This window comes from Myotis yumanensis, unplaced genomic scaffold, assembly GCF_028538775.1.
Source record: "Myotis yumanensis isolate MYYU_CA2020_CCGP unplaced genomic scaffold, mMyoYum1.0.hap1 SCAF_20, whole genome shotgun sequence".
In the NCBI taxonomy this organism is placed as follows: Eukaryota; Metazoa; Chordata; class Mammalia; order Chiroptera; family Vespertilionidae; genus Myotis; species Myotis yumanensis.
This window is the reverse complement of record NW_027223771.1, coordinates 10351801-10379285: the sequence shown is the minus strand read 5'-3', so window position 1 is coordinate 10379285 and position 27485 is coordinate 10351801. Positions and strand designations below refer to the sequence as shown.

Below are 27485 nucleotides of genomic sequence, written 5' to 3'. Positions count from 1 at the left end.
GCAGTCCATGAGCCGGGAGCCGGGGGCAGCTGGGTTTCTGTGGGGCAGCTGGGTGTCTGAGGGGCAGCTGGGTGTCCTGCGGGGGAGCTGGGTGTCTGTGGGGCAGCTGGGTGTTTCCCTTTAAAAAAATACTTTTATTTTATTGATTTCATAGAGGAAGGGAGAGGGGGAGAGGGAGTGAAACATCCATGATGAGAGAGAATCATGGATGGGCTGCCTCCTGCACGCCCCCCACCGGGGATCCAGCCCGCAGCCCGGGCCTGTGCCCTTGACCGGGAACCAAATCGTGACCTCCTGGTTCATCAGTCGATGCTCAACCACTGAGCCACGCCCCGCCGGGCCAGCCATGTTCTAGAGTGAGCGTGTCAAACTCAAAGGCTAACATGGGCCAAACAAACGAGGCATGCGGCCCCTCTGGCTGCGAGTTTGACATGCTTGCTCTAGCGTGTGAGGGGTCTAGGATCTGAGAGGCAGAGAAGTGGTCGGGGAAGAAACCTGGACCTGAGCGATCACGGGCACCGGGGGGCCGGGATGGGGGCAGGAAACCCCCTCACAGTGTCCCCCACTTGGGGAGGCGGCGGCTGCAACTCGGGGTCACCCACGGACTCGCCCTGGCTGGCCCGTGGCCGGCCGGAGAGTCCGAGGGAGGGACACGGGAGGCTCAGGTTTCTCGGGTTGGCGGGGTCCAGCCAGGCTCTGGCGAAGAAGCAGAACCCAACGCAGGGACTGGCTCCAAAGCGTCACCCAACGCCAGGCCGGTCGGAGCGGGGACCCGGGCTCCCCGCCCCCACGGGGCTACTCGTCACCCCTCAGCATGGCCTGCCTGCACACGGGTGCCCATCTGTGCCACGTCTGAGCATTGACCCGAGCTGTGCCCTCCGCCCGGAACGCCTCCTGCGGGCCCCGCTGGGCCTGCTCTGGTGCCGTCCAGAGCGACAGCCCCCTTCCCCACTGGTCTCCCACTCCCACTCGTGCCCTCCCCTGATCCAGGAGGAGCTCACACAGCCCCCACCCCCAGGGAAAAGAGTGAGTCCCATCCCCTGGGAGGCCCACCAGGCAGGGTCCTGAATGGCCCCCCGGCCTTTGTTTACCCGTCTGTGAAATGGGCCCAGCCACCCACCAGACAGACGGTGATCCAAGGCACTGAGGGGTAGGCTCAGGAAGTACAGGGCCTGGTACAAAGCAGGGGGGGCCCCCATTCCTTGTCAGGGCCTCAGGGGGGAGCTGGGAGATCTGTTCTTCACACTGGGGCTCCCAGGAGGAGGGGGCCACGGCCGCCCCAGGCAGAGGACCCCCATTTTCGACACCAAAATGCATATTCCTGACGGTGAGGGCGGGCAGCGTGTCCCCACAGCACAGGGCACGCAGGTGACAACCCAGTCAGGTCCTCTGCCTGGGACGCCGGGAGGAGGCCCCCCCGGAGGGGGAGGCACCCCAGGGCATGGGCATCTGCAGCTCAGACAGGTTTTGCATGGGTGGAAGAGCCCTGGGGACCCCCCCAGCCCCCGAGGGAGGGGACCTGACAGGTCTAAGGGGCCTGCAGGGGGGCCCGGGGGAGGGGACCATGGCAGGCTGGTACCTGCCTGGCCTTCTCGCTCCATCATGTCCACGCTGGGCCGGAGGAAGAGCCCCAGGACATAAGCAAGACACCCCAACTCCCGATCGCCCTCGGGGGCCGCTGTCCCTGCCTCCCCACCCAGGCAGGACCCCGCTCGGCTCCCCTTCGGAGGCTCCGAGGAGGAGTCGCGGCCCTTCCAAGGTCACGCTTGGGGCGAAGGCAGAGGCCGGGTGGGACCGGGGTGGGGACCGGCGGCGACGGGGGGGCGCGGGGAGCGGCGCGGGCTCACCTGGTAGTTGTCCAGCTGCTCCTCCGTGAAGATGGTCTGCTTGTTCCCCATGGTGCGCGGCCACCGGCCACCGGGCGCCGCCTCGCCCCGCGGCCGCCCGGCTCCTGGCGCATCCCGCCGCGCAGTCCCCTGGAGGGGCGTGGCCGGCCGAGGGGCGGGGCGTGGTTGGAGGACGGGCGGGGGCCAAGGGGCGGGGCCTAGGAACAGGGCGTGGCCTTGGTGGGTGGAGTCAAGTGAAGGGGCGGGGCCGAGCGGTAGGGAGGGCGGAGTCAAACTGCGGGGGGGAATGGTCTGTTGCGGGGCGTGGCTTCAGAGCGGGGCACGGTCTGGGGCGTGGTCTGAGGGCAGACGAAGTCTAATGAGGGGCGGGGTCTGACGGGGGGCGTGGTCTCGGGGCGGATCACGACATGGGGCGTGGCCTTAGGGTGGGGCGTGGCCTGCGGTCGGGGCGGAAGGAGGGCTCCGACTGGGGAGTCGATCTCCGGAAGAGGGCGCTGCTGGCAGGTCCGGCGACGGCACCTGCAGGAGTGGGCGGGGCGAACCCGGCACTTCCGGGCGGGGGCGGGGTCAGGGCGCACGCGCGGCTGCGGGACTGTTGTACACACTTTCGAGGGGTGCAGGGAGGGGACAAGATGAGGGACCTGGCGCCCCCCGGCCATGCGGCGGGGGAGCCCTGACCTGTGGGCGCCCCTCGCGGAGAAGGAAGGGTCATTGCGGTTGACGCCGGAGGCCCCAGCAGACGCGGGGCAGGGCATCTCCCTGCGCCTCTGAGCGGGGCGGACAGGATTTGCTCGCCTGTCTCTGAATCCTGGGACGCGGGCATGGGACTTGGCACCGTTTAAAGGGCTCGCTGTGTCCGGAGGGAGACTTACTGTGACAAAGGCCAGGGCGATGGCTGTGGCTTTTAAGCCAATGGCATCACCGCCAAGTGCCTTTAAGGGGTCAGCCCACGTGTTCATTCTCACCCCGGGACAGCCACCAGCCACTCTCAAGGGCCTCATCTCCACCCCGCAGATGAGGTCACTGCCCAGGGGCCCTGGGCTGCGCAGTGGCAACATGGCTGTGTTAGGGGCAGAAATAGGATTTTGCATCCATTCTCATTCAAGAACTGCCTATGATCGTGGAAAGATTTAACCACCTTGTTGCCCAAACAATGGAGTCCCCCTCCAGCCTGCATTGCCTAGCTCCCCAAGCCTGGAATTCCCACGTCCCCATGTGATCTTGGTCCCTCTACCCTATATAAGCAGCTGGCTTATGGGGGGTGGGGGGTTGCAGAGCAGGTTTTTGTGAATGACCCCCCCCCCCCCCCCAGCAAGGTTGGAATAAATGCTCATCTAGGATTCAACCCTGTGTCTGCTGAATTGGCTCGAGCCCGGACCCATTTGGTTGTCCCTTTACAGCTTGACTCAAAGGTCACCTCCCCGCCCTTGGTTTGTATCGGACACGTCAGGGAAGGGCCTCGGTCATGGGAGGGAGAAGTCAGGGTGTGTGACCAGGAATAAAGAGATTGTGGAGTTTTAGAGCAGAGACAGGCTCTGGAAGACTCCCCATCTGCACGTCGCCTTTCTCCCAGGTTGGAGCAGGAGAAATCGAAACCTCTCCAAACCACGCAATCGCTTTTACACAAGTTTTCCTTCTTCCCATCTGAGATTCCACACGCCTGTGAACAGGCCAGCACTGTGGGCAGAGCCTGCTCTGGCACATTCCTTTACAATCGCTAATCTCTGTCTCACGTGCATTCCTGCCGTCCAGGTAGAAAAGCCAGAATTTCTGCTGAAGACCTGAGTTTTCAGTTCTGGGAGTCCCTCCTCCCACAGGTGAGAAATAGAAGCAGTAACCTGAATAGACAATTCCCACAACGACCCTCCCCCCCTTTTTAAAAAAATATATTTTATTGATTTTTTACAGAGAGGAAGGGAGAGGGATAGAGAGTTAGAAACATCAATCAGCTGCCTCCTGCACACCTCCTGCTGGGGATGTGCCCGAAACCCAGGTATATGCCCTTGACGGGAATCGGACCTGGGACCCTTCAGTCCACAGGCTGACACTCTATCCACTGAGCCAAACCAGTTAGGGCAACAAACCCTTTAAAAAAAAAATTTTTTTTTTTTATTGATTTCAGAGAGGAAGGGAGGAGAGGGAGAGATAGAAACATCAATGATGAGAATCATTGGTTGGCTGCCTCCTGCACGCCTCCCACTGGGGATCGAGCCAGCAACCCTGGCATGTGCCCTTCGAACCCAGGATCCTTCAGTCCGCAGGCTGACACTCTATCCACTGAGCCAAACTGGCCAGGGCAACAAACCCTTTTATTTTGTTTATTTATTTATTTTTATTGATTTTTTACAGAGAGGAAGGGAGAGGGATAGAGTTAGAAACATCGATGAGAGAGAGAGAAACATCGATAAGCTGCCTCTTGCACACCCCCTACTGGGGATGTGCCCACAACTAAGGTACATGCCCTTGACCGGAATCGAACCCAGGACCCTTGAGTCCGCAGGCCGATGCTCTATCCACTGAGCAAAACTGGTTAGGGCAACAAACCCTTTTTGATTGCTATTGCCACTGCCCTAAATGAGGCCCGCCCTCTCTCTTGAACTGATACAACAATGCTGTGAGGATCAAGGGGTACAGTTCCAATGTGACCCAGGAGGAATCCTGGGCTCAGAGGGGCAAAGTGACTTGCCCAGCGCCACCCAGCTAGGAAGTAGCAAAGCAAGGCTTGGCCGCATTCTCCGATTCCCAATCACCCTCCCGTGGATCCCAGATGTTGGGTGTGGCCCCTGACAAAGAAAGCATGTATATTTGTTTGCAAGAAGGGTGGAAGGAAGAGACGCATTGATGACATGCCCTGTGCCCATGTACTGCAAGTTATTCCACAAACGCCTCTTAAGTCTATAGAGTTTGGTGTTGTTATCTCATTTCACAGAGGAAGTAGTCTCAGAGACGGGGACTTGCCCAAGGTCACACGGCCCCTAATAGGTGGATTTAAATCAGGGCCCTGTCCAGGGCAGGGGGATGTGTGGTTACTTCTATAGGCATTGGGACTACAGCACAGCACAGAACAAAAGTAACTGCCCTCCTGGAATTTACCCCTGGGGGAGGAGACAAACGGTCAATAAATAAGTGAAATGTGAGATGTGCGAAGGAGAAATAAAGCAGGGGAGGGGGGATAGACAATGGGGAGGAGGTGCTGCCATTTAAAATAGCCGGTTTGACTCAGCGGATAGAGCGTCAGCCTGCGGACTCAAGGGTCCCGGGTTCGATTCTGGTTAAGGGCGCATGCACAGGTTGTGGGCTGGATCCCCAGTGGGGGGTGTGCAGGAGGCGGCCGATCCATGATTCTCTCTCATCATTGATGTTTCTATCTCTCTCTCCCTTTCTCTCTGAAATAAATTAAAAATATATTTAAAAAATAAAATAAAATAGTGGCCCTAGCCCTTTGGTTCAGTGCAAGGGTCCTGGGTTCGATTCTGGTCAAGGACACGTACCTGGGTTGCAGGCTTGATCCCCAGTAGGGGGTGTGCAGGAGGCAACCCATCCATGTGTCTCTCTCACATCGATATTTCTCTCTCCCTCTCTCTTCCATTCTCTCTAAAAATCAATGGAAAAATATCCTCGGGTGAGGATTTAAAAAAAAAAGGTTACAAAAATAAATTAATAAAAGGAGCGATCAGCGGGCGGAAGGTGCAGCGCCACATGCCACCTCCATGGTGAGTCAATGAATGAAGGAGCAGTCGGGGCAGCCTGCCGGGAAGCCCCGAACTGCGCAGCTTCCGGGTCGCCGCGGCGTAAACGTCACCGTGAGACGCGCCTGGCGATTGGCCAAGAGGAGGCGCGGAGAAACCCCTTGGGCGGGATCGGGGGCGGGGCCTCCAGGGGGCGGGGCCCGGCGCGAGCTGGGGCGACTGCGCACTCGAGCTCGCTGTGCTGTCGCCGCGGTGAGAGGAGAGACGCGATGGCGGGGCCCGCGTGGATGTCCAAGGTGAGCGCGGGGCTGGCGGCGGCCGCGCGGGGCGGAGGACCCGAGGCCGCGGGGGCTCCGTGGCGCGAGCGCGGCGCGGCGTGTGGGCAGCCCGCGCTGGAGCGGGGGGATGACCGGGGCGAGGGAGGGGCGCGGCCCTGCTCCCGCCGGGTCCCCCCAGGCCCGAGCCCCGGTCCTGCGTCGGGCCGGACGGTCGGAGGCTGGGCCGGCTCCGCGCTGGCGGCCGGGCCTCCGGGGTCCGCTGGGCGAGGCCGGGGTCACCTCGCGGGCCGCGGGCGCCGGGCAGGGGAGGTCCCGTGGGGAGCTCCGGGCCGCTTCCTGCCAGGTCTCCCTGCCCCCCGCCCGGCTCTCCCGGGTCTGCCCCGCGGCTGCGTCCCCTCCGAAGGACACGGGCGCCCTGCGCCTTGGGGTTCCCACCTGGACCCTCGCAGAGGGAAGCCAGCAGCTCCCCACCTTTTTGGGGGGAGAACCCGCGACCTGGAGCGTCGGCGCTGCTGACAGCTGGGATGCCTGGGCCGGGCGGGGCTCCCACCATCCGGGCGGCGGCGGCTGCTGGGCTCCTGGGTGGCGCTCGCCAACCCTCGCCGTTAGAGGTCATCCTCAAGGTCACGCAGGAAGTCGGGCTCCCCAGGCGGCGGGGTGTCCCCAGGTCTCAGCCCCATTCTGCCGGCTCCGGGGTCAAGGTCACCCCACAGGTTAGAGGCACCGGGAAGGGCAGGCCCTTGGGTCCCCTCGGGCTGGGCACCAACAGTCCCCGAGAAATCTGACCCGAAAAAACGCCATTTTTATTTTTATTTTTCCTGTAGAATTTGATCCTCTTTCTCCTTTGTGGTGAGTGTGATGTCCACATGCACCTTTTTTTTTTTTTTTTTTTTAATATTTACTTCTTGGTGAATAAAAAGCTCGACCCTTGGAATGTAGGAGGCTTAGGTTGAAATCCTGGCACGGCCCCGGATGGGCTGTGCGACCCTCAACCAATGGCCGACCGTCTCTGAGCCGTCTCGGAGCTGTTTGGGGCTTAAATGAAAGAACTGGGGGTGCCCGGGCCCTGCCCAAGGAAGTCGGGGGTACCCACAGGTTTCGTTGGCAGTCGCCAAGCAGACCACGGTTCCCGGGTGTCGGTAAGGGTGTTACCCCGTAACCCGGTTCTGCACGTGACCGCGTTAGACCTGCGTGTGCGTGTGTGTGACGGTAACTGTCATGTCACGTGTCACTATCTAAACAGAAGTCAATCCCTTAAGTGCGGAGCTTACACTTAATGCCCAACTCAGCTGTGGCGGGAGGTGCGTGAAGCCTGCAGATAAGGGACCACGGCGGCACCGCTGGTCAAGTGCTGGTCGGTGTGTGTTGCCCTTGGCGTGGGTCTATAGGAAAACACGCCGCACACATGTGGATGCTGAGAGCGTGTTGGGTTGGGGAATCAGAAGACAAGGCTCCCCTCTGACCTGGACTCCCCCGTCATCTCTGACCGTCATTTGACCTCTGCGGGGCCGGCTGTTCCCTTTAGGGATTGGAGCAGCAGGTGCCCTCGAGGCGGGTCATTGAGAAAGACCCAAATGTTTGACCTGAAAGCGTAGTTTCATTCTACCTTCGACGTCTCTCGACAACTTACGCCCATGAAATTGGCTTTACAGTGGGTAGAGCTTTAAGTTCGCAGAGCGGAAGGCAATCTGAATGTTCAGGTTGTCGGGTCTGAGGCAGGTTGCCACATGGAGCGGAGACGTGAGAAAATAGTGCTCGGAAGTCCCCAGATATCTGCAAACTTGTCGCTAATGCGGCCACCAGAAATGGCTTCATCTTTCCTTTTTTTTTTTTTTACTCCTCACAGAAGGATATTTTCTCATTGATTTTTAGAGAGAGTGGAAGGATAGGGAGAGACAGAGAGAAACACTGATGTGAGAGAGACACATCGATGGGTTGCCTCCCGCACGCCCCCGACCAGGGCTGAGAACCTGCAACCGAGGTATGTGCCCTTGACCGGAATCGAACCCGGGACCCTTCAGTCGCAGGCCGGCGCTCTACCCACTGAGCCAGACTGGCTGGGTCCATCTTTGCTTCTTAATACACGGGGTTTAATTCGGTGCCTGACATTTCTTCGTTGATATTAATATAGGTCTCTCGGCTGCTGGGGGCATTCCACAACCCAAAACAGGTGACCAGAGGTTTTGCTGGTGGTGTGAGTATAATTATGTCTTTTCTTTTTTTCCTTTTCGAAGTTTCTCAAGAAAGATGCTCTACCACATCATATCGCCCTTTACCTCCATTCACTTAAAATTAGGGTAAATTGGGCCATTCTTCTACTGTATCTTAAAATTATGGGCTAACATGCAGAAATCTGTTAGGTCACATTTGCAAGAATTATGTTACAGCCGGCCATGTCAGCCTGTCACACTGATATCTGGAGGGAGCCTTGTTAAAAATAGATGGATTTTTCCCTTGAGCCTGTTACTTTATTTCACAACCCCATTGGGTAAGACAGGTTTTTTTCCAAACCTCGTCCACGTCGAGAACATATTGTTGAGAAGCTTCAAAACCTGCTTCGCATTTTTATGTTGTGAGCTTCCCCAAAAGCCGTAGGCGGGTCGCCAGGTGGGAGTGAACGCCTCGACGTTTGTCAAGTCCTGAGGCGTCTGCTGTCCTTACGCAGCCTGGATAGAGGATCACGCTGGTGGATCCTCTATTTCTCCTGAAATCCGCTGCTTTTCCCATCCCCGGCGCCGGAGTCCTGTGCTTTTAAAAGCTGACACCACATTTTTGGAGCTCGCTGAGGCTGTGGGTCAGTGGCCCCCTGTATGCTGTTGCTTTAACCAGATTCGTGCAGAATCCGGTAGTGTTTCCTGATTCCTCTGCTCCCACATCACACCCTGGTCCGTGAGGCATCTGTAAGACCACAGTACGTTTTCCCTGCCTTTACTTTCTGAGCTGCGGCCTCCAGCAGGCTTTAGTTTCAGTGGCCTGATGACGCTGACCTGACGTGTTGGGAGTACGGGAAGCAGCAGCCAGCGGTTCCGGGCTCTGCTCACGCGAAGATGCAGGGCTGCATCTCAAGGCCACGGCAGCGAAGCGAGCATTTCAGACGCGTTTCTGGGAGCTCACGAGATGGTCGCTGCACTCTGCTGTTACTTAATTTCCAGGCTCCCCATTAAAAAAAAAAATTAGCCTGGTGGGGAGGGGGCTGTATCTGGAAGGAATATGGAGAGGAACGAATCTTTTAAAAGATTTCTGCAGTTAGTGCAGAACAGTGTAACCAGGCCCCCTGCTCAGGGAGTGTTACTGGGAGGCAGAAGACCAGGGGAACTTGAATCAGGGATTTTTTTTTTTTTTAAAAAAGTAGCAACAGGTGACCGGGACTGGGAAAGGCCAGGGAGCTGGTCTGGGCCAAACCTCAGGTCGGGGAGAGTCCCCGAGTGACGATGGAGAGAGAGGTCAGCCTGTCATCTGTTCTCTCGTCATTTTCCTTGGCACGTGTTTATTTCTACGTTTGAAATGCTGGCTTCATTTTGTTTGCAGCCTTTGCAATAAACCGTTGGTGCCACTTTTTAAACACACTTGTCACTCTAAAGGGTCTGATCACAGGAACTATTCCTGCTGGTTACAAGTTTACTTCCACGACATTTCTCAGGAAGGAGCCAGTTTTGTAGAGGAACTCGGGAAAACGGGGACCCTCTCTGACGCGCAGTCTGGTCTTCTCTGAGTGACAAGCAGACCCCGGGGGCGTTCCGAGTGCCGGGAAGTCTCACGAGACGGGACAGGTTTCCGTGAGAATCCGCACTTTCTGGGACCCGTGTGGAGAGCGAGCACTCGCCTGCTCGAGAAGCTCAGGACACTGTTGACATGTGTCGCGCTCTCTGCTTTCACAGACTGGAGTTAATGGCCCCTTGTAGCTTGTCTGGAAAGGAATATCAATTGGGAAGTCTCCCGAGCAGTTTTAATTTATTTAGTTTTGTTCGATCTAAAGAGCATCCGTTAAGACCTTTGCACAACCCTTAGCTCTGGTACAGAGGACAGTGGAGTCGCTTGTGTCTCACCTCCTGATGGCCCAGGGAGGTCGGTCTGTTTTCTTAACGGCCTTTGGGTCTTCTTGAGACCCGGCCTCCCCATAAGTCAGATTTGTCAACGATGTTCTTGTTTAAACCTTTAAAAATCGATTCTTACAGTCTTCCTTGATGGCTTCTTTTTTGATGATTTCTTCTATTCAGGTTCAGACAGTAACTTTAATTCCAGGAGATGGTATCGGCCCAGAAATTTCCGCCGCCGTGATGAAGATTTTTGACGCCGCCAAAGTAAGTGGACGTGAAAAGTCCCGGTAACAGCAATTTGTAGGGAAGTTTCTGAGCCAACGGGAGTCCGTGACCTCTGAGGACGAACTGTTCGCATCCGTAGGAAGTGGGTATGGTCCGTTGTGGATCTTCACGACTTTAACTCGAACGCTGTTCGCTGCTGCAGTGGCACTGGTTCTGTGGAAAGTGTTTGTGGGTCTCTGAACCCTGCCCGGCGTGAGGTCCCGCAGTCCTACTGTCTCCCGCCTCCTGCCTTCCTGCCCACGAGAATACAGTTGGTATTTCTAAACGCTCTGTAGATTTGAAAGGTTAAAAAGCAATTTCCGATGTGGCGTTACCGTCGAGTGTGAGGTATTAGTCTAACAGGAACCACAGCGTCCCGTCCAGCGTCCCGTGCGGGTAGATGTGAAGCCCTTTTCCTGTGGGAAGGGAGGGAACGTGGGCTCTGACACCTGCGCTGTCACTGCTGTCGGAGCTGCAGGTGGCAGACGGTAAGGTTAAGTCTGGATGAAGGTCCTTGTGCAGAAAGCACGTCCCGCTCTGAGCTCACGGCTGGTGCACGCTCCACACGGAGGGAGGTGAGTGGCAAGAAAGGACGATGCCTGAGACTGTCACCTCTTCGGTTATGTCAGGGATCTCGCATTTTTAAAACAGCTTCCTGAGAGACACCGCCCGGGCTGTACAAGTTACACATTTAAAGTGAACACCTCAGTGGGTTTTAGTACATTCGCCCGGTTGTGCAATCTTCACACGATCTAATTTTAGGACATTTCCATCACCTGAAAAGGAACCCCACGCTCGTTAGCAGTCGCCCCCCTCCCCCCCACTCCCTCCCCCTCCCCCGCCCAGCACCAGCCCACGCAGCCACTCAGCTCCGGGTCCCCACAGGTCTGCCTCTGTCCGTCTCATACGAGTGGGTCTTGTGATGGGGTCTCTCTGGGCCGCTGGTGTCTCCTGCACAGTGTTCTCGGCCCATCCCTGTATCAGTGTCCGCAGTGTTCCTTCTCCACTCCTGATGGAGGTCTAATTATAGCCACGTGAAGAGCTGTGAGAAACCGAAGCGGGCAGGTGGCAGCTGGGAGTGCGACCGGGCAGGGTGACGCGGGAGTCCCCGTGGGCGAGCTGGGGAGTGACATCTCTTCTTTTTTAAAATATATTTTTACTGACTTCAGAGAGGGAGGGGGAGAGAGAGAGAGAAACATCCATGATGAGAGAGAATCACGGATCGGCTGCCTCCTGCACGCCCCCCACTGGGGAGGGAGCCCGCAACCCGGGCCTGTGTCCTGAGCGGGAATCGAACCGTGGCCTCCTGGCCGGGCAGGGCTTCGCTTCCTGCGTGCCGGGCACTTCCTGGGCCTGCATGGTGTGTGCTCGCCAGTGGCGCCCGAGGGTGAGGCGTGTTGGTAACGGGTGGGACGGTCGCTCACGCTCAGTCTCTCCCGCTCACCGCGCTCGCTCCGCGGTGTGGCCTGCAGGTGCCCATTCAGTGGGAGGAGCGGAGCGTCACTGCCATTCAGGGACCCAGCGGGAAGTGGATGATCCCCCCGGAAGCCAAGGAGTCCATGGACAAGAACAAGATGGGCCTGAAAGGTAGGCGCACGCGGGCGGAGGCGGCTCCTGCTGTTTACGCTGTTGATAAAGCTAGCCAGCAGGGGGCAGCGCACTCAGCGCGTGCTGTGTTCATTGTGGGACACACTGAGTGGCAGGTGATGACGGCCACCCCATCAGCACTTCATGGACGCTTCCAAAATGCTGAACATCGAAAGCTTCCTAAGCAAGTATGCTCAAGGTTTTATTATTATTTGCGTAACTGATTCACTTCATTGTACTGATGGGTGGTCCCCATCATCTGGCCACTCAGCGTGGGTTCCCAGTGGGAACATGAAGGGTCTGCTGGCCAGTGTCAAGTGAAAGCAGGTCTGTCTTGGCCTGGGCTTATCTTTCGCCCACTTTTTACATTTTTGTGATTTTAGTTAACACACGCTTAAGGTCACGATTCAAAATCCTGGCTTTATGTCCAGGCCGATCGAGGGTGGGTCTCATCTCTGCCGCTCCCTGCCTGGGGGCCTGGGCAGTTTCTACTCTTGCTTTTCAAAAGGAACTTGGTTTCTGCTCGGTTTCTGAGGGACGGACACAGAGCCGGGACACTGGTGGTGGCGAGGGTTAGGTCGTGTCACGCTTGGTCCTCGGTCAGTGAACATTCTAGAAAGCTTCCCGTGGGGACTCCTTCCTCCATCTGACTCTGTGGGGCGGGTAGCAAGGAGCCCGGGTGGGTCTGTGGGGGACGGCGGGAGGGCGCGGAAGGGTTGCCTGGGTGACGGCGGCGTGGACTCGCCCCGATGGAGAGAACGCCCGACCCGGAGGCAGGGCGCTGCTGTCCTTGCAGGTGACTCGCTCGCGGGTGACGGTGCCCCTGCGCCTCGTCGCACGCCACGGGACTCGGGGCCCTGAGTGCAGCTCTGACGGGAACTGAAACCAGCCGGGCTTTCACGGAAACACTAGGAGCCCGTGCTCATGAAGGAGGGGGTCCTGTTGTCATCGGGGTGCTCTTCTTCACCGCAGGCCCTTTAAAGACCCCGATAGCAGCCGGGCACCCGTCCATGAACTTACTGCTGCGTAAAACCTTCGACCTTTACGCAAACGTGCGGCCCTGTGTCTCCATCGAAGGCTACAAAACCCCATACAACGACGTGAACATCGTCACCATCCGGGAGAACACGGAAGGCGAGTACAGTGGAATCGAGCACGTGGTACGTTCCTTCCCGACTCTGGTTACTCCCAGCCGGGCCGCTGCCCTGCACCTGGCCAGTTGTTCAGATTCCCAGCGGGAACATCTGGAGGTTGTGCACTTGGACCTCTGTACGGTGTGGGCATTTGTCTGGGTCCTGGGCCTCTGGCCAGCGGTGCTCCTGCGGCTGCTCGGGGAAGGGCACAGGCCTGGGAACATGCCCCCCGTTTGAATTTTGAATCCGGGCTCACAGGGGTGCTCATGGGCAGGTGACCCTCTCAGCACCTCAGTTTTCCTCATCCGTGCAATGGGTCCACAGGAACCCCACGGCCGCCCCGCATGCGTGACGCTAGCCACGGTTGCTGGCACTGCGAGCCCGCCACTCACGCTGCTGTTGACAGGCAGTGCCGGGTGCCCGACGCTGCACGCCCTTTCCAGCAGGGCCGCCTTCCTGTCTTTCAGATCGTGGATGGGGTCGTGCAGAGCATCAAGCTCATCACCGAGCAGGCGAGCAAGCGCATCGCGGAGTTCGCCTTCGAGTACGCCCGCAACAACCACCGCAGCAACGTCACCGCCGTGCACAAAGCCAACATCATGTGAGTCCTGGGCCGGCTCTGCGGGGGGAGCGGAGGTGGGCTGCCCTTCTGCCCAGCTGGTCACTGGTTCCGGGGTCTCTGAAACCCCCTGTACCCGGGGCGGGGGCAGGCCTCCTGTTTCATGTGCCTCACTGGGCGGTGGCTGGAGCAGATCAGGGGAGGGCAGGAATGCAGTCCTGGGAGGTTGAGGAGGGGCTGAGAAATACCAGGCGCTCTGGCGTCGGGGACCCCAGCGGAAGTGGCCCCGAGAGCGTTTCTAAAATGGACACGGGCTCGGGCGTAAACCAGTGCGAGTGCTGTTGGAGGTAGTATTCTCGCAGTTTCCTCCTCCTCGGCCCCGGCTGTCCCAGGCCGCCTGTGAGTGTCAGATACAGGTTCCTAACCTGAGAGAAGTGTACACAGTCAACCGTGTGAACCACGGGGAAGTGAACCTTGTGAAGCGATGTGACTTTCTTATTCATGGGCATTTCTGGATTCTTGCGGCTACTGCCTGAAACGTAATTGCACCGTCATCGACATGACCCATCTGGGCCTCTGGGCCTCAGTTTCGTGAACTCACTTTACTTCTCTGATTTGACGCTTTTGTTTGATTGAACACAGGCGCATGTCAGATGGGCTCTTTCTGCAGAAATGCAGGGAAGTTGCCGAGAACTGCAAAGACATTAAGTTTAACGAGATGTACCTTGACACGGTGTGTCTGAACGTAAGTGTCGCTCCCCGGGCTGAGCTCTGTGGCGGGGGTGTGTGTGTGTGTGTGTCTCTGTGCGTGCAGGTTTGATGGCTGAACGCACCACATGTGTTTCTCGCAGATGGTCCAGGACCCGTCCCAGTTTGACGTTCTTGTTATGCCCAACTTGTACGGGGACATCCTGAGGTAGGTGGCCGCCCCTGTCAGCCTGGTGCCTGCTGGGAGCTGGGCGTCGAGCTGTGACCGTCCGGGCGGTGGTGTCCGTGGGCACAGGGTGGGCTGTGACCGTCCGGGCGGTGGTGTCCGTGGGCACAGGGTGGGCTGTGACCGTCCGGGCGGTGGTGTCCGTGGGCACAGGGTGGGCTGTGACCGTCCGGGCGGTGGTGTCCGTGGGCACAGGGTGGGCTGTGACCGTCCGGGCGGTGGTGTCCGTGGGCGCAGGGTGGGCTGTGACCGTCCGGGCGGTGGTGTCCGTGGGCGCAGGGTGGGCTGTGACCGTCCGGGCGGTGGTGTCCGTGGGCGCAGGGTGGGCTGTGACCGTCCGGGCGGTGGTGTCCGTGGGCACAGGGTGGGCTGTGACCGTCCGGGCGGTGGTGTCCGTGGGCACAGGGTGGGCTGTGACCGTCCGGGCGGTGGTGTCCGTGGGCACAGGGTGGGCTCCTTCATTCACGTGCCGCGTGGGCCTGGCCCTGCTCCCGGGTCGCGAGCTCCACAGGGGTCACTGGCTGGTTGGCTGGTGGACTGACTGTGTTTTCTGTATCGCTGGGTAGGTGGGTGGTCATTTTTATAGACTTCTTGGTGACTTCCGACATAATTTCAGACTAACAGGCAAGTAGTGAGAGAGCTACCCAGGATGCCTGTGTCCTCGGCCACCACGGTTCACCTTCCGCCGCGTTTCCCGTGTTTCTCCCCCTCCGCACGCTCACGCTCACGCTCACACTCACACGCACGATGATGGCCACGTGGTGACGTTCAGGGTCCCTCCTCCTCACACTCACCAGCTGGTGTTCTGTGGGCACAGCTTTTCCTTGTCCCGTGTGTATCTGCCAGCCAGTGAGGACTCTGTCTTTATTCAGTGGCTCGGTCCATCCTCACCAGTCACGGGGTCCTGCCCTGGTCCCGGCATCGCTGTGAGCGGCCACTCGCTGCTGGCACAGCCCTGTGCTCCTGGCTCCTCCCGGCTCCTAACTAGTCCTGGGCCGTTTCCCCATGGGGCCCTGTGCTCCGGCTCCTCCCGGCTCCTAACTAGTCCTGGGCCGTTTCCCCATGGGGCCTGGTCCTTCTGGTGGAGGAAGGTGTTGAAGACTGAAGACGAGGTGCTGGGGGAGATGTTTTGTTTTTCAAACCGACACCCCAATCCTTTCTGCCCCCAGCGACCTGTGTGCGGGACTGATTGGAGGGCTCGGTGTGACACCAAGTGGCAACATTGGCGCCAACGGGGTCGCGATCTTCGAGTCGGTAAGGACCCTCTGACGCCCAAAGCAGAACGCGGGTTGGACGGCGTGAGGACCCGGGAGGGGGACCTGTATAGACGTGTGTGAGCCCTTGGGTTTTCGCATTGTTGGAAGAAAGTGATGCTTTGTGGAGGTTTTTTCATTCATTTCCCAGCTTTGTGTACTTATCCTTCCTCAGTTAAAGTATTTTAGCAAAAGTTGATAGAGATGTTCAGTCCGTAGCTTTGCAATTAAAAAAAAAAGTTCCTCTCGCCTTGCTTTCTGTGCGGCTTTGTTTCTAGGCGTTTGTCTGATGCGTCGGGGGCAGCCTGCCCAGGGTCTCCCCCAGGGCGGCCCCTGATGAGCTGCTTTCCCCGGCAGGTCCACGGGACGGCCCCCGACATCGCGGGCAAGGACATGGCCAACCCCACGGCCCTGCTGCTCAGCGCGGCGATGATGCTGCGCCACATGGGGATGTTCGACCACGCCGGGCGCATCGAGGCCGCCTGCTTCGCGACTATTAAGGGAGGCAAGGTACCTGCCGCGTCGCCCGCAAGCGCGCGTCCTCCGCGGGGTTCACCTGGGGGGCAGGTGGTGGCGCCCCGCAGCCCGAGGACTGACGCAGCGCGGCTTCCTCCTCGAGGTCCCGGGTGGACGCCGGGTGTGGGCGCATCATGCATTTCCTGAGGGAGGGGCCTCGTGTTTCGCAAGAGAGGGCTGAGAGGCGCTGAGAGCCGTGGGGAGTTGGAGCCATTGCAGGCCCGGGTGTCCCCTTGTTGGCGATGGGATCTTGGCCAAGGCCGTCGCGTTTTCTACGCGGCTTTTTCCTCCTCCCAACAAAAAGCTACTCTGTATGTTTTAAGGTATGAAAGACAACACACTGAGGAATGAGGTAAGGTCTCGGGCCTCCAGGAGCTCCGACGTGTCTAGGACACAGGGTGTTGTACGTTATACCACGTGTGTCAGAAAGGGAGACGTACAACGACTAATGTTAACGGGGTGCTTGCAGCTCCCGTAAAGCTGTGTGAGCGCGCGCCCCCTCAGCACACTGCTCCATGAGGGGGATCCTGTGATGAACCCCATTCTGTCGATGAGGAAACTGAGGCACGGAGAGATTCAGTCATCTGTCTAAGGTCTCAGGTCCACATGGCAGAGCTGGGTCACGCCCAGTCCGGCTCTTGCCCAGCAAGTTTCACTGTTTCCATGGCGGTGATGGCCACGGAGGGGATGGGGCACCTGCTCGCGGGCGGAGGACGGAGGAGGTGATGGCCTCACAGGCTGGGCCATGAGGCCTCTTCCTTTTCAATCGCAGTAGAATCCGCCTGGTGCCAAGCTGGCCGTTCTGAAGTGTCCAGCGTGGTGGCATCCAGCACGCTCACACCGTCGTGCCAGCATCGCTGTCCGTCTCCGGACCTTTCCTTTTCCCAGTGAAACTGCCTCACAGCTGTCGCTCTGACGGCCGTGTTTCACGTAGCACAGTTTTCAGGGTTAGCTCCTTTAAAAACAGCCCTATAATCTGAAATCATTCTTGCAGCGAAAAGGCAAGAAACCCAGGCCTGTTTTGAACAGCCGGAGAGTCGATTGAAGGGCAGAGGACTTTGCGTTTTTTTATTCTGACGCTGCTGCGTCTGTGAGTGTAACCGACGGGGCCACAGAGAGCAGAGCACAGGGGCTGCTGGTGACGCAGGACGCGGTGGAGGGAGAAGGGCAGGGAGGCCCGTGTGCGCGTGGCCAGAGGAGGAGCTGGTAAAAGCCGTGGCTGTGGGAGGCGTTGCCGTTAGTGACGTACATGCTGCCTTAGTCTCTGTTTTCCAGCCTCCAAAACAGATCAAAGTAGGTCTTTTAAGTTTCTTAAACTTTAGAAATTCCCCAGGGGATTCACGGATTCCTGGTTTAGATGTGAAGTGTCTGTCCATCATCGGTGTTTCCTTGGGGCCTGTCCTCTGGACAGGGCCTCTGCCGTCCTCCTGCTGGGCGGACGTGGTGGGCGCCGTGAGCGTCGGGAGGAACTGGGGGAAGGAGCGTCGCCAGGACTCGGTCGGCCGGAATCTCACCGGCGCTTTTAGCAGAACTCCCCTTGCTTTGGCTCCGCGCGATGCATTTTTAATTTGCTTTTCCCCCTCCTCAGAGCTTGACAAAAGACTTGGGAGGCAATGCCAAGTGCTCAGACTTCACAGAAGAAATCTGCCAGCGAGTGAAGGATTTAGAGTAAGGCTCCCGCCGACGTGTCCGCACCAGCCACTCCTAACGCCGCCACGTCAGCCCCGAGAGCACGCCCCGTGTGCGCTGGTCCCCGTCCCCGACCGAGTCCACTCCAGTCGGCCTTTTAACGAACCCGAGCAGAGGATGCAGGCGACGCCCGCGGTCTGCTCCCAAGGACTTCCCAAGCTCTCGTCTGGTTGGTCGATGTCTGTTTGGTATCTATTTTTTGTAAACTCTGAGCGGACTGTATCATTTGCCATTGTTAACCATTTACACTTCAGTTAAAACAGTTTTTCCTCAGCTGTAAATATGACACAGAATTAATAAGAAAACATCTCACTTTTCAAAGAAAAGGTTTTCCTTAGCTTATGAAAAATATACTAGAAATAAAACAATACTGACGTAATAGCACAAGATGACATTCTCATGACATGAACGGGCACGAGAGCAATTTCCTAGGAAAGTTGGCGTCCAACACGGTGACTGTGGCCCGTTCCTTTATGACACCGACAGGACAGTGGTCTTTTCTATGAATTACTGAGGGCGAGTAGACTCCCAGCCAAGAAATAGACGAGAGGTAACTGTCGTTGAACAGACATAGGTAATACACTGGCTACAAAGAGAGATGGTTGCTGGCTCGGTGCTGTGTTACCTTGAGGTTCCCTTTCCTGAGCTTCACGAAGGGCAGGGCCGCAGTCCCTTGTCACCTGACACGCGCGGAGCATCGCGGGGAACAGCTCTGAGCCGACTGCCGCGTCGGACGGGGCAGCTGACCGCGCGTGGCCGCACTCCTGCAGCACCTCACACTCCGCCGGCCCTGCTGAAAGCCTGACCACGCTGTTAACTTTCTGTTCCCGCGGCCGCCCTCTCCCTTCCCCAGAGCACTGCCACCAGGCGGCGAGGTGCAGGGCAGCGGGCGGCCGGCGTGGCTCAGCCCGACCCCCTGCACCCGGCACGGTGTCTCTGTAGCCTCAGATGCCGAGTCGCCATCTCCCTCAACAGGCAGCCATGTGCCCCTGCCCCTGGTGGATCCACGCAGACCTGTGCTTGGCACGAGGCACCCAGGTCACGGGGTCCCTAACGACACCCCTGGGGTGCTTTTCAGGCTGGTCCCCAACTTACCACCTTCCCTGTATCTGCTGTGTACGCTGCTGCTCCTGCTTTACTGGACTGCGAATGCCGGCTCACACTTATTAATAAAGAGTTCAGAGCTGACTGTGTGCTTCCTCTCCTCTCCCTCTCCCTCCCCCTCAGGGCCTGGGGCCTGGGGCACTGGCGCGGCCCTGGGAACGGCCGCTTCGCTCGCGTCCTGAGTGGCAGGGGCAGCGTGCTGGTGTGGCCCCTCTGCTCGGCGGGCACCCATGGTCACCCGTGCCCGCTGCACACAGTCCTGGGGGCTAAAGACCCACCACCCTGGGCTGCTCCCACCTGCTCAACCGAGAAAACAATCACCAGTCCCGCTGACAGTTGGGTTAAGAAGTTTAATATCCGAGTCACACGTTAAGGGTTCACAGGCGGCGGCGGCTCTAGGAGCGGCCAGGGAGGGCGAGTGCTGGGGAGCCCTGGGCGGGTGATGGGCTGGCCGCCCGGCAGATTCCAGAGCGAGTGAGTGGCAGCCGAGGCTTCCCCTGCAGCCGTAACAGAAGCCGCTCCCCCCTCCCTCCCCCCGCCCGCTGCTACTGGCCCTTCACTCTGGAAGGGGAGCTGGTCTGTCACCTGAACACACAGCGACGCTATAACTAGAACTATGGACACGGAAGCTTCTCGGAACGGCCGGCTACTTGGCCTGAGGCCCTCGAAGGGGATGCCGGGCCTCCGGGCCTCACAGCGGCCAGCAGCCCCGCCCGGCCGCAGAGCAGGGGGCCGGGGGGCTGGGCGCCCTCACTCCAGGTAGAAGGAGTCGATGACGTCTCTGTACTTCTCCAGGACAGCCAGCCGCTTCAGCTTCATCGTGGGGCCTGAAGGGAAATGAGAGAGCGTGTGAGGCCTCTGAGGAACCTGAGGCGTGTGGTCAGGACCTGGGGTCGCGAGTCCTGTGCCTGGAATGAAGCCACACCACCCGGCGGCCAGCCCCCGAGCCGGCCCGAGTGACCTCCTCACACGGCAGCAGCCCCTCACTCCAGGCAGCGGCCACAGGCCTTTCTCTCCCGTCCGTCGAAGTGAGAGCATGTCCAGGCCCCTGACCCCTGACCTGCACCCATCTCTGACTTCCATGCACTTGAATCAATGATTCCAGTGACCAACCAGGAAGACGGCAGGTCCTGCCCTGGCCCTCGGGGCCCGTTTCTGGGGCAGCCGGAGGCCCCTGGTCTGTCCCACACCCCGAGGGAGCGGGAAGTGGCCCCGCAGGAGGCCCCGCCCGGCTGACGCTTCTGGAACCTCAGGAGAGACCCCAGCCAGCACCACCCGCAGAATGACAAGCGCCTGTGCTCTGAGCTGCTGAGTTTGAGGTGACGTGTTGCACAGCAAGGACGAACGTGCCCGTCCTGTCAGCTCTGGACATGATGCTCTGCCGGCCCGAGATGGGGGGGCCCTGCCGAGAGGCCTTCCCCACCACCGGGCGTGGCCTGGGTGCGCCCTCCGGAGCCAGGGGACATGGCTGATTCTCGTCCCGGGAGCTGGACGTCCACTCAGTGCTCACCGCTGGGCGGGGTGACTGGGGACTCCTGACTGAGTCATTTATAGACACTGCTCAGCGAGGACATCTGTCTGGCTGGCCGCGCTCAGTGCTGGGCCAGAGAGCTGGACACGCGCCAGGGACGCCCTCAGCACAGCTGGGGCCCTGCGGCTGCCTCTAGCCTGAGGTCCGAGGGCACCTCACGGAGGCGGCACTGCCAGCTCCGTGCCCTGAAACGCCCCGAGACGCCGCAGGAGTGCCCGGCCCCCGCTGAGGCCGCGCCACAGGCCCTTCCGGTTCTGAGGGCTGCGTCCCGAGGGGCTTCACCCCAACCTGCCACGTGAGCTGACTGCAAATTTCGGGGTCCCACCACGAGAGGCCGGTGGCCCCTGGTGATCTCAGGGGACAGTGGTCCCAGAGCCGCAGGAGTCGGATGTCACAGGTTCAAACTTACAAGTCCCAGCCCAGGCCTCGTCCATGTGACAGGCTCCACCACGGCCACGCTCTGAGCAGTGTCCTCCCACGGCAGGAGGTGGGCGCTGCCACAACAGTGCCTCCCGGGCCCCGCCAGCCCCCCCCCCCCGGAACGGGGTGTGTGTCGGGGGGAATAAAAGCAAAACAAGCCTACCCAGCTCTCCGCCCGAGATGGAGAAGTCCCTCTCGAGAATGGCCCACTTCTGGATGTGGTAGGGCCGGGCGGCCGCGTTCCCGTTCACCCCGCCGGATGCCCTCCTCGATGGCCCGGTACACGGCCTCGTCCTTGCGGCCCACGATGTCGGACACCCGGGTGGCCCTGCTGCCCACCCGCTGGCAGAACTCCACCGCCTGCTCCGTCAGCGTGTCGGTCGGCTCGCACGTGTCCGGGTCCAGCGTGCACTGCAAAGCAGACCATCAGCCGCGCCTCCCCCCGCCAGGACGCAGCCCGCCCGGAGGAGTCACTGCCGGAGCCCGGAGGCGGGTCCTGTGAGCTGTGGTTTGGGGGTGCGGCTGCCACCCCAACTGGTGGAAGGAGCAGAGGTCTGAGCTCAGAGCTCAGAGACCTCGGAGCGAAACCATGGCCGAGAGCAGGGCCCACAGCTCCTGCCTCATCCAGGAGCTGGAGCCGCGCCTGCTGAGCCGGTGGCTGTCCCAACAGCGCGCTGCTGCCCGCACCCCCGGGGGCAGAGGAACGTCCCTGGGGGACGGCTGCCCGTTCCCGAGCCCAGGCCCGACCCAGCATGCACTGTGTGAACGCGGCCGCGGCGCGGGCGGGTCGGACCCACCTTCAGGGTGAGCAGCATGGACAGGAACTTCCTCTGGTCCCCGATGAGCACGGCGCTGCTCACGAGAGGCAGCTCCGTCTTCACCGCCTCCTCGATGGGCAGCGGGGGCACGTTCTCCCCGCCTGCCGTGATGATCAGCTCTGGGGGGCAAGGCCAGGCCGGCTGAACCAGGGCTCACCCTCGGGGAGGCCAGAGGAGCCGGTGGAGGAGCCGCACCCCAGAGCCCCTCTGACCTCCTCCCTCCTCTCCTACCTCCTACGTCACCCCTCCCTGCCTCACCCCTGCAGGCCCTGTGCCACCTGCCCCGTGTCAGTAACTTGCTTCACCCTCACCACAGGCCATGACGGGAGGGCAGCCTTCCCATTTCACAGACGAGGAAACCGAGGCACAGAGCGGTTCAGTGACTCGCCCTTTCAGTGCAGCGCCGTCCAGAGCCCGTGCCCTCGCCCAGGCGTGCTCACTCTGCCCTCGGGACACCCTCTCCCTTCTCCCCACTGTCCGACCGGCCGCCTGTTCTGCTGCCGCCAAGCAGCCCGGCCCGCCTCTCCCATCACTGATGCCTTCTCTGCGCGTTCTCATCAGGTGTCTGCCCCTCAGCAGGTCCCCCTGCCATTCGCCTGTGCACAAGGCCCGCATGGGGCCTGCCGCTCTGGTCTGTCCTCCTTAATAACGACCCTCAATCACTTCGGCGACACTGTCCTCCTGGCCCCGTTCTACCCAGCTCAGCGAAGGGAAGCTGGTCCCACTCTGTGCACAGCCCAGTGCTGACCCGGGCCAGGTGGATGTTGCGTCACAGGCAAATGGAGAAACACTAACGTTTATGTCTTCAGTGTCCTGGAAAGACTTGCCTCACTTCCCTAGGGGGTCTGAGTCCGGCTCCACCGTCTACCGGCTGGGTAACCCCGGATGAGTGCCTTAACCTCTCTGGCTTCCTCATCAGTAACACACGGTGCCCATCACGGCGGAGGCCCCGAGGAGGCACTGCCCTCGCGGTGTACATGGTGGTGGCCCGGCGCCCCGCCCGCCCCGCACACCTTTGAGACGCCCCGTGATGTAGAGGAAGCCGTCGCCGTCCAGGCGCCCCAGGTCGCCGCTGTGCAGCCAGCCGTCGGCGTCGATGGCCTCGCGCGTCTTGTCCTCCATGTTCAGGTAGCCCATGAAGACGGTGCGGCCCCACATGCAGATCTCGCCGATGCCCTCCGCATCCTGGTTCACCAGCTTCGCCCGGCAGCCGGGCACCACCTTGCCGGAGCTGGGGGGGGAGAGGGGCGGGGGCAGAGGCCTGGTCGGAGGGAGCCAGTCCCTCCAGGCCCGGGGGTCAGCCCCCGAGGGCCCTGGGATCCCCAACTCTCCGTCTTCCCCGATGGCCGGAGGTGCCCCTCCCAGGCCTCTTGTATTCTAACAGGGCCCGGAGCTGAGCAGCAGGGCCCAGGGGAGGTTTCAGGTGAACGAGTGAGGGAATGTGCATGTCCCTGATCGGATGACTCAGGCTCTGGGACAGCTGAGCAGGGACAGGAGGCAGTTCAGCCCGAGAGAGGACCTTCACTCACTTCTCAGCGCTGACCATCCTCTCTGCCCACCAGAGGCCGGCCCTGCCCCAGCTCCCACCGTGCGGTTGGGCCCTCGGCGATGCTGGGGCACCTAACAGTGGGGTACACAGAGAACTCCTCCCCCGGAGCCCTGCTTTCCACCACAGACCGGGAAACACGGCAGAGACCAGCTCCCTGGGACGGAGGCCTGGCAGGGGCTAGGCCCTGGGGACCCCACAGGCCAGGGCCGGAGCTCCGAGCCCGCGGGGTGTGAGCGGGGGCAGGTGCGGGCACTGCCCCGGGTACCTGTACAGCCGGAAGTTGCAGGGGCTGGACATGAAGTGGGGGCCTGAGGTCTCGCTGAGGCCGTAGCCCGAGTACAGGCGGATGTTGAGGCCCAGGAAGAAGCGCTGTGTCTCCGCGGTCATGGGGGCTGCACCGTAGAAGCTCTTCCGACACTTGGCGAAGCCCAGCGCCTGGCGGACCTTGGCCAGCACCAGGTAATCCGCCAGCCTGGCTGCGAAGGGCTTCAGGTCGCTGGAGGGAGAGGAAGCAGGGGCCAGAGGAGATGACACACACACACCCTCTAAAAGGCTGGACGCTCAGCCCCGGCCAGGGGCTCAGCGATGAGAACACCTTTAGGATGCGCCCGACTCAGGCTGACCCCCGGTCGGGGCACATGCAAGGATCAACCCACGACTGCATCAGCAGCTCGATGTTTCTCTCTCCCTCCCACTCTCCTCTCTCTAAGCCACAAACCAAACCTTAAAGAGAAAGGATGGGTATTCAGTGGGTCACACTGGCCGGGCCTGTTCTCTCCTGACTGCTCGGCACCAAGGCCCAATCCATCACTGAACAGTTCACACACTGGCCCTGCCCATGAACATGCATACATACATGTGTTTCGAGCCAGGAAACAGACTGAGCTGTGTACGGGCACACAGGCCACCAGGAGTACACGTGTGCAGACTGGAGCAGTCACGCCTAGGCACCCCTGGACAGGCGTGTGGGAAAGCCCGTAACGGCGCCGACATGCACATCCACTTCACGTCTGTGCACGTGAAGGGCAGGCGCAGGCACGTGCACACGCCTCATGAGACGGACACCGGCCCCGGAGTGGTTCTACTCCGGTCCAGGCCAGATTCATGCGCCAACCCCCGCAGCACCATGTGGGGGTTAAAAGCGACTGCGAGGTCCCTGGGAGGCCGGGAGGCGGGAAAGCCCACCCCCGCGGCCCCTGCTCCCAGGAGGGAGGGAGTCAGGCTCACGGTGAGAGCCAGAGGCGGGGAGAGGACAGGCCGGGTGGGGGGGCGGGGCGCACTGCACTCTGGGGCTGTGACTCCGCCCTCCGTACCTGCTGGGGCAGGTGAGGTTGTGCTCCAGCATCACCGACATGGCCCACAGCAGCATCTTGCGCCGGATGAAGCCGGACTGAGCCGCCACCTCCTGGATGCGCTCCATGATCTTCTCCCACACCCGGGGCACCCCCATGTGCGACGTGGGCTCCACCTCCCGCAGCGTGTCCACCAGGCTCCCCTGCCCGCGCAGAGAGAGGGGCCCTGGTCAGAGCCGGCGCGGCAGGGGGCCCTGCGCCGGGGTCAGCGCGCACCCGGCTCAGGCACCTGCTCCCACGCGGACAGGCGCCCGCCGCCCGCCCGCATCGCAGGCTGCTCTTTCTTCCAATGGAAGCTGATCTGCTCAGAGGCTTCCGGGGTCCTGGGTGACTCCTGGTCTAACTCAGAGGCGACATCCGCCCCCTGAGCCGTGACTGGGTGAGGAGTCGACCTGTGACCCCACCTGGGCCAGTGAGAGGAGCCTCCTGGGGGAGCCTCCTGGGGCTCCTGGGAAGTCACCTGTGGCTAAAAGGACCCAGAGCACAGGTAGCAGACGAGGCAGGCGCAGGGGAGGGTGGGGCGGGGCCACGTGCGACCACCTGTGACTCCCTCTGAGGATGTGTCCTTGGGCCGTGGCCCACAGAACCACTGATTGGATTTTCTTGTTCAGCTGCTGGAGGTGTGCTGACTGCAGCGGGAAGACCTCTGACTGACACAGGATGGGGAGCCAGTGCAGCCCAGCGCACACCCATCCCCATGAGCACACACGCGGGCGGGCCCTCGCACACATCCGGGGACCCCCAGGCGGGCAGAGGGCAGACTGACCTTCAGGGCGTCGGGCTGGGCAAAGCAGACCTGGGCCCCCCACTGGATTCCCGTCCACAGGTCGTAGATCTGGGCGGCGATGTGGCTGAGGGGCAGGTAGCTGACCACCACCTCCTGCTGGACCTCGGCGGGCTGGATGCCGCCGGCCTGGCTGCCGTACCGAGCCGTCCACGTGATCTGAGGACGAGGGGCGGGCCCCCAGGTCTACACGCCACCCTGGAGGCACTCACGTCTGCAGGTGCCCGCGGGCCTGGGCTCTTTCTCTGGGGGACCCCTGGAGTGTCTGCCCCCCTGGGCATCTCTGCAGGAAACCCCCATGGACAGCCCCCCCCCATCGCCCCGACTCTGTGCTGGGTGCCGTCTGGACCACAGACTGTCTGTCCCATGCATCCCTGCTCCCTGAGCCAGGCCCAGAGGAGCCACCCAGCCCACCCCGGGGTGCGGCCTACGTTGTCCTGACTCAGCATCACGCCCTTGGGGCTGCCGGTGGTGCCGGACGTGTAGACCAGCGCGCAGCACTGGTTGGGCTGCTGCGTGCTGAGGATGGCGTCCAGGTCCTCCTCAGGCACCTGGCCCCCCAGCTCCATGAGATCCTCCATCTGTGTGGGGGGAGAGGGCGGGGTCCGGGTCAGCGTGTGACCCCGACGCCCCCCTCCCCCACCCCCCCGCGCCCAGGCCTCTGCTGTACCGTGTACACGTTGGCCACCTTCTCCACGGGAGGCTCCCCGTACATCACCACCGCCTTCAGGTGGGGCAGGTTTTCCCAGATCTGTGTGACGGAGACAGGGAGCTCCACTCAGAACAGAAAGGCCACCTCCTGGGACGAGCCCGTCACTGGGGGCCCGTCTGCTGGCGGAGGCTTTGTGGGAAAGGTCCCTGGGCTCCCCAGTCCGCCTCTGACCCCGCAGGACCCGGGCCTCCCGGCTGCTTTCCCTTCAGACCATGTGCCCGCACAGCGAGGCGGAGAGGGAGCCGGAGAGAAACACAGCGCAGGTGCCTCCCGGACTTGGGTGACGGAGCCGAGCGGGGAAAGCCGGGTGGACGAGACAACAGGGATGCAGGTGGCAACATGTAACCCCGTCAGCCTTCCTGACATTAACATGACGCCCATTCCAGCCCACAGCGCCCCCAGGGGCAGAACGCGTTCTTTCAGACACGCACGGGCGTTCCCCGGGGCACAGCCTGGCCTCCCAGACCCTCGGCACTGCGGGTCCCAGACCACCGAGGCCAAGCCAGCCGCCGTCTTTGTGCTGTGGAGGGTCTTGCCTTCAATGTGTAAAAAACACAACCGTGGCCGTCCCGCGTGGCTCAGTGATGGAGCACCAACCCATGACCCAGGAGGTCAGGGTTCGAATCCCGGTCAGGGCACAGGCCCGGGTTGCGGGCTCGATCCTCAATGTGGGGCGTGCAGGAGGCAGCCGATCCGTGATCCTCTCTCATCACTGATGTATATCTCTCTCTCTCTCTCCCTTTCCTCTCTGAAATCAGTAAAAACATCTTAAAAAAACAAAAACACCACCTGGGTGAGGCTCGATCAGACAGACTATCCCTGAGCACCAGGCTGCTGGCAGCCACACCCACCTGCTCTGCACCCAGGGCTGTTTCAGGAGGCACAGGGCCCCGTGAGGACAGAAAAGAAGGCGGAGGAGGAGAGTCCTGGCTGAGGGTTTCACGCCGCTGCTCACGAAATGATTAATTCGGGCAAAGGTCGTGCGCGGAGTCAGGTCGACCGGGACGTCGCGGGGCCACCTGGCCGCCCGGGGAACTGCAGCCTCTGCACAGCGTCTCACCTGCCCTCACCTGCCCTCACCTGCCCTCACCTGCCCTCACCTGCCCGGCGGGTGGTGCAAGGTGAGGTACACAGCGCCACCTACAGGGAGCTGCTGCCCACAGGTCTGTCCTGAAATGCAGGGCCCACGTGACCCCGCGGGAACAGCGGGCAGAGCACTGAGGTGTGGGAGCTGGTGACCCGGACCCTGGAGGCTCTCACACGAGCCCGGTCAGCGTCACCGGGGCGTGCCGAGCCGAACGCCACCTGGGGGGCCCACGCCTGAGTTTCTGAGGCCGTGGGTCTGGGATGGGGCCTGAGGACCCACATTTATTTTTATTGATTTCAGAGAAACAGGAGAGGGAGAGAGAGAGAGAAACATCCATGTTGA

The 27485-nt window shown here is 60.8% G+C and overlaps 2 protein-coding genes across 2 annotated transcripts in view; one reads left to right on the top strand and one right to left on the bottom strand.

Moving 5' to 3' along the window:
* Positions 1–5743: 5743 nt before the first annotated feature.
* Positions 5744–18974, top strand: IDH3A (isocitrate dehydrogenase (NAD(+)) 3 catalytic subunit alpha). Its single transcript, XM_070400648.1, has 11 exons — positions 5744–5832; positions 7946–8008; positions 10032–10115; positions 11588–11702; positions 12675–12862; positions 13303–13436; positions 14037–14139; positions 14246–14310; positions 15498–15582; positions 15939–16091; positions 17686–18974. Exons 1-11 carry the CDS (start codon positions 5806–5808, stop codon positions 17767–17769), a joined length of 1101 nt encoding a protein of 366 aa, XP_070256749.1. The 5' UTR covers positions 5744–5805; the 3' UTR covers positions 17770–18974.
* Positions 18975–19220: 246 nt separating this feature from the next.
* Positions 19221–27485, bottom strand: part of ACSBG1 (acyl-CoA synthetase bubblegum family member 1) — a 31055-nt gene continuing 22790 nt past the window's right edge. The window contains 10 exon segments of the mRNA XM_070400478.1: positions 19221–19717; positions 21005–21092; positions 21094–21252; positions 21639–21778; positions 22673–22890; positions 23474–23704; positions 24522–24703; positions 25327–25503; positions 25776–25925; positions 26015–26095. Coding sequence (XP_070256579.1) covers positions 19641–19717; positions 21005–21092; positions 21094–21252; positions 21639–21778; positions 22673–22890; positions 23474–23704; positions 24522–24703; positions 25327–25503; positions 25776–25925; positions 26015–26095 — 1503 coding nt within the window. The 3' untranslated portion in view covers positions 19221–19640.

Excerpts from the sequence above, each read along its gene's own strand:
- IDH3A (XM_070400648.1), top strand. The coding sequence starts at position 5,806 with ATGGCGGGGCCCGCGTGGATGTCCAAG. Across the intron at positions 5,833-7,945 it reads GGCCCGCGTGGATGTCCAAG|GTCTCTCGGCTGCTGGGGGC; the intron begins GTGAGCGCGGGG and ends ATATTAATATAG. Across the intron at positions 15,583-15,938 it reads GGGTCGCGATCTTCGAGTCG|GTCCACGGGACGGCCCCCGA; the intron begins GTAAGGACCCTC and ends TTTCCCCGGCAG.